Source organism: Nerophis lumbriciformis, linkage group LG33 (genome assembly GCF_033978685.3).
Source record: "Nerophis lumbriciformis linkage group LG33, RoL_Nlum_v2.1, whole genome shotgun sequence".
Lineage (NCBI taxonomy): Eukaryota > Metazoa > Chordata > Actinopteri > Syngnathiformes > Syngnathidae > Nerophis > Nerophis lumbriciformis.
This window is the reverse complement of record NC_084580.2, coordinates 20,746,501-20,752,500: the sequence shown is the minus strand read 5'-3', so window position 1 is coordinate 20,752,500 and position 6,000 is coordinate 20,746,501. Positions and strand designations below refer to the sequence as shown.

General features: G+C 38.0%; 1 protein-coding gene across 1 annotated transcript in view; it reads left to right on the top strand.

Moving 5' to 3' along the window:
- The window catches only part of agla (amylo-alpha-1, 6-glucosidase, 4-alpha-glucanotransferase a), a 184,973-nt gene that overhangs the window by 161,219 nt on the left and 17,754 nt on the right, over positions 1–6,000 (top strand). Inside the window, exons 29-30 of the mRNA XM_061928652.1 lie at positions 294–429; positions 2,388–2,500. Of these exons, the coding sequence (XP_061784636.1) occupies positions 294–429; positions 2,388–2,500 (249 nt within the window). The remainder of the gene's footprint in view (positions 1–293; positions 430–2,387; positions 2,501–6,000) is intronic.

Sequence of the window (6,000 nt, the reverse complement as noted above, 5' to 3'; positions counted from 1 at the left end):
CCAAGGTAGCAGGTAGCAAAATACCCGAAGCATAGAAATCATCTGGCGTGGAGAGCCGAGGAGTGGATCAGTGCTCAGAGAAAGATGTGATGTGGTTAGGAAAAAAACACCAACACAACAGGAAGTAGGACAGGAACTAAGGAGAACACTAACAAACACAACATAAGGCAGGCAGGGCTCTTTGAACTAATTGTGTTTCTAACATTAGATAACAGACTTTCTTTTTTTTGGGTCGATTTAGTTTTTAGCCATTTTTTTTAAAACTTATCAAAGCCTTCTTGTTTTTTGTCCAGGCTTCAATGTGGCCATCAACGTGGATCCAGAAACAGGCTTTGCCCACGGAGGAAACCGCTTTAACTGTGGCACGTGGATGGACAAGATGGGGGAGAGTGAGCGGGCAAGAAACAAAGGCATACCTGCTTCTCCCAGGTAACACAGACACAAACTCATCGCATGTTCAGAGTTCAAACCCAGACTTGTCTTGCTCTTCTGCCCTCTGGAAAATCATTGAGGACTCCGAGGTCTTGTCCTCGGTATCACAATATACAAACCCCGTTTCCATATGAGTTGGGAAATGGTGTTAGATGTAAATATAAACGGAATACAATATTTTGCAAATCACTTTCAACCCATATTCAGTTGAATATGCTACAAAGACAACATATTTGATGTTCAAACTCATAAACATTTTTATTTTTTTTGCAAATAATCATTAACTTTAGAATTTGATGCCAGCAACACGTGACAGACGTTGGGAAAGGTGGCAATAAATACTGATAAAGTTGAGGAATGCTCATCAAACACTTATTTGGAACATCCCACAGGTGTGCAGGCTAATTGGGAACAGGTGGGTGCCATGATTGGGTATAAAAACAGCTTCCCAAAAAAATGCTCAGTCATTCACAAGAAAGTATGGGGCGAGGGTCACCACTTTGTCCACAACTGCGTTTAACAGTTTAAGAACAACGTTTCTCAAAGTGCAATTGTAAGAAATTTAGGGATTTCAACATCTACGGTCCATAATATCATCAAAAGGTTCAGAGAATGTGGAGAAATCACTGCACGTAAGCGGCATGGCCGGAAACCAACATTTTGACCCCTCAGACGGCACTGTATCAAAAAGCAACATCAGTGTGTAAAGGATATCACCACATGGGCTCAGGAACACTTCAGAAAACCACTGTCAGTAACTACAGTTGGTCGCTACATCTGTAAGTGCAAGTTAAAGCTCTACTATGCAAAGCGAGAGCCATTTATCAACAACACCCAGAAACGCCGCCGGCTTCTCTGGGCCCGAAATCATCTAAGATGGACTCATGCAAAGGGGAAAAGTGTTCTGTGGTCTGACGAGTCCACATTTCAAATTGCTTTTGGAAATATTCGACATCGTGTCATCCGGACCAAAGGGGAGGCGAACCATCCAGACTGTTATCGACGCAAAGTTCAAAAGCCAGCATCTGTGATGGTATGGAGGTGCGTTAGTGCCCAAGGCATGGGTAACTTACACATCTGTAAAGGCACCATTAATGCTGAAAGGTACATACAGGTTTTGGAACAACACATGCTGCCATCTAAGCGCCGTCTTTTTCATGGACGCCCCTGCTTATTTCAGCAAGACCATGCCAAGCCACATTCAGCACGTGTTACAACAGCGTGGCTTCATAAAAAAAAAAAAAGAGTGCGGGTACTTTCCTGGCCCGCCTGCAGTCCAGACCTGTCTCCCATCGAAAATGTGTGGCGCATTATGAAGCGTAAAATACGACAGCGGAGACCCCCGGACTGTTGAACGACTGAAGCTCTACATAAAACAAGAATGGGAAAGAATTCCTCTTTCAAAGCTTCAACAATTAGTTTCCTCGGTTCCCAATCGTTTATTGAGTGTTGTTAAAAGAAAAGGTGATGCAACACAGTGGTGAACATGCCCTTTCCCAACTTTTAAGTTAATTATTTGCAAAAAATAAATAAAGTTTATGAGTTTGAACATCAAATATGTTGTCTTTGTAGCATATTCAACTGAATATGGGTTGAAAAGGATGTGCAAATCATTGTATTCCGTTTATATTTACATCTAACACAATTTCCCAACTCATATGGAAACGGGGTTTGTACGATCTTTGCAACGTAACACAATGACATCCACTTTTACGATCCGAAATGTGTCTTTTGTTCCCTTGTGTTGCTATTTCAGTTTTTGTTTACCACGACTTATGGACCCGCAGCAAGCATCAACGAAAAAAATAATAATATTTGTAATAAAGGCATATGACCTTACTAACATGTGTCACATATGAACATAAACACAATACACACACGTTGCCAGTTAAATTGTTTGATGTGCCTTCTGTTGCGGGCCAGAGTTTGATTTCAGTGTGATGCTGTGTGTTCAGGGACGGAGCAGCTGTGGAGATAATCGGTCTGAGCAAATCAACCGTCCGCTGGATTGTGGAGCTTGGTGCCAAAGGACTGTTTCCTTATGATGGAGCTAAAGTACACAGAAATGGTATGAAGCATGCATCACGCCTAGACACACTTTTCACATTCATGGCACCCAACATCTTTAATAGACATGTAGGCTGTGGCACTTTTTTATTGATACCAATTACATGTCTATCGCGATATATATTGATATTGTTTTATCGCGCATGTACCGTATTTTCGGAGTATAAGTCGCACCGGAGTATAAGTCGCATCGGCCGAAAATGCATAATAAAGAAGGAAAAAAACATATATAAGTCGTTCAAAAGACTGGCTTGTTGTTATAGTTTTTTTTTTTATATATCAAGGAATGAATCAGAGCAGAATAATTTAATGCACACAAATGTTATTTTATTGGTGGGAATTATTCCAAAATATTGGTTGTAATTAAATTTTTTGTTGTAATTTCCATATTTTGGCAGGGACATCACTGGTTTGAATTTGACCTCACTTAAAAAAATGTGTGGCATTTCAACAATAGGGAAATAAATACACAAAATAGTAATGATAAATAAATAATAGTAAAACTAAATTAAATTAGCACTTTTTTTTTTTACACTACTACCCTTTAGAATAATGAACGCAAAAATAAATCCAAATAAAAAAATACATTAGAAATGAGAAAAATCATAATTTTAATATGTATATATTTAAATATATGTTAATTTTTTAAATAATTTTTTTACACGTAAAAATTTAAATGTTGTATACATTTATATATATAAATATATATATGTATATATAAATCCATCCATCCATCCATTTTCTACCGCTTGTCCCTTTCGAGGTCGTGGGGGGTGCTGGAGCCTATCCCAGCTTCATTCGGGTGGTCGGCGGGGTACACCCTGGACAAGTCACCACCTCAGCGCAGGGCCAACACATATAAATATTAATTTATATATGTCTTAATAATTTTCTTTATATATACTGTATATACACTTTTTAAATTCAAAATGATTGATATTTATATATATTTATTTATTTATATTTATATATATATATATATATATATTTTTTTTTACATCCATCCATCCATTTCCTACCGCTTGTCCCTTTCGGGGTCGCGGGGGGTGCTGGAGCCTATCTCAGCTTTATTCGGGCGGAAGGCGGGGTACACCCTGGACAAGTCGCCACCTCAGCGCAGTGCCAAAACAGATAAATATTAACTTATATACCGTATTTTTCGGAGTATAAGTGGCACCGGAGTATAAGTCACACCTGCCGAAAATGCATAATAAAGAAGGAAAAAAAACATATATAAGTCGCACTGGAGTATAAGTCGCATTTTTGGGGGAAATGTATTTGATAAAAGCCAACACCAAGAATAGACATTTGAAAGGCAATTTAAAATAAATAAAGAATAGTGAACAACAGGCTGAATAAGTGTACGTTATATGAGGCATAAATAACCAACTGGTATGTTAACGTAACATATTATGGTAAGAGTCATTCAAATAACTATAACATATAGAACATGCTATACGTTTACCAAAGAATATCTCACTCCTAATCGCTAAATCCCATGAAATCTTATACGTCTAGTCTCTTACGTTAATGAGCTAAATAATATTATTTGATATTTTACGGTAATAATAATAATAATAATAGATTTTATTTGTAAAAAAACACTTTATATTGAGTAAACATAATCTCAAAGTGCTACAGTGTATTAAAAAATAAATAAAGAAATAAAAAGATAATAAATAAAAATAAAAACTAGAACAGCCAAATAGCTATAGCTAGTATGCACATATCTAAAAAAAAAAAAGGCTTTTTTAAAAAGAAGGGCTTTTAAGCCTTTTTTAAAAGCATCCACAGTCTGTGGTGCCCTCAGGTGGTCAGGGAGAGCGTTCCACAGACTGGGACCGGCGGAGCAGAATGCCCGGTCTCCCATTGTTCGTAGCTTTGTCCTCTGAGGTTGGAGGAGGTTAGATGTGTTAATAATTTCACACATAAGTGAAGTGAATTATATTTATATAGCGCTTTTTCTCTAGTGACTCAAAGCGCTTTACATAGTGAAACCCAATATCTAAGTTGCATTTAAACCAGTGTGGGTGGCACTGGGAGCAGGTGGGTAAAGTGCCTTGCCCAAGGACACAACGACAGCAGTTACTAGGATGGCGGAAGTGGGGATCGAACCTGGAACCCTCAAGTTTCTGGCACGGCCACTCTACCAACCGAGCTATAAGTCGCTCCGCCGGCCAAACTATGAAAAAAAACTGCGACTTATAGTCCGAAAAATACGGTATTGTGCCTATGTATTGAGCTCATAGTGTCATAAAAACAAAGTATTTGGCATACATGACAGTTTTCAGGGATGGAACAAGCGAAGAATAACAGAAATGTTGGTCACATATTTCACGACGATAACATTCAAATCCAAAAACAATGATTTAAAAGTCAAACCCACAAGACACTAGACACATCTAGACTGGGCTCCTAAGGGGGCCTAGTCTGGAGTGGGAAAAAAACTCCATAGCAAAGCACATACCGTATTTCCTTCAATTAACGCCGGGGCGGTAATTAATTTAAAACCTCTTCTCACTCCGGCGCTTACCAAAGGCATGCGGTAAATTTAGGCCTGCGCTTATAAATTTGAGTGTGATGTAAGGATACCATCATGAAAAGCAATAAAAAAAACTTTGTTATGGTGTTACTTTTACTTATAAATGAAGTCCATGCGCCGCTCCTTCTGACCAAAAGCATCGATAACTTGTTTATAGAAGTCTTCCTTATCTTTCTTCAGTTTTAAAAGTCTCTCTGTCTCGATGGAGATCTTCCTTTAATTATTACCTCCTGCTTGGATTGAAAGTCCAGTTTAGAAAACTGTTGTTGTCACTTATTCTGCAGTTCTCAACCCCTAACCCTAACCCCCTAACCCTTTTTTCAGTGATGTTCCCCCTGTGAGTATTTTTTTAATTCAAGTACTCCCTAATCAGAGCAAAGCATTTTTGGTTGAAAAAAAGAGATAAAGAAGTAAAATACAGCACTATGTCATCAGTTTCTGATTTATTAAATTGTATAACAGTGCAAAATATTGCTCATTTGTAGTGGTCTTTCTTGAACTATTTGGAAAAAAAAGATGTAAAAATAACTAAAAACTTGTTGAAAAATAAACAAGTGATTCAATTATAAATTAAATCTGCAAGCAGCGATGGACGGGACCGACTTTGACGGCACATAAAATCCAAACCGAAACAGTAATTAAAACTCTTTGGTCAACTTTTAACCAGAAGGGTTCAATCTCTCTCCTGTGCTAGTTTGAAGCCGACACGACAAACACGCTCAGAGGAGATAATGTTTGAAAAAAGGTGACCGGTTTTTACAAAACTACTGTTTTGAAGGGGGAATTGCAAACTTCCTGTTGATTTTTCCTGGGGGTTGTCAATATATGAAATGTAGGTCTAAGTGAGACCTACATAGAGGTTCTATGTTTCTATGTCTCTAAGACATTCCTACTGGAAGTTACAGACAGTTTTGTCTGAGTTTTCCTCCTAGGAGCAGTTGTGTCTGTGTTTTCTTCCT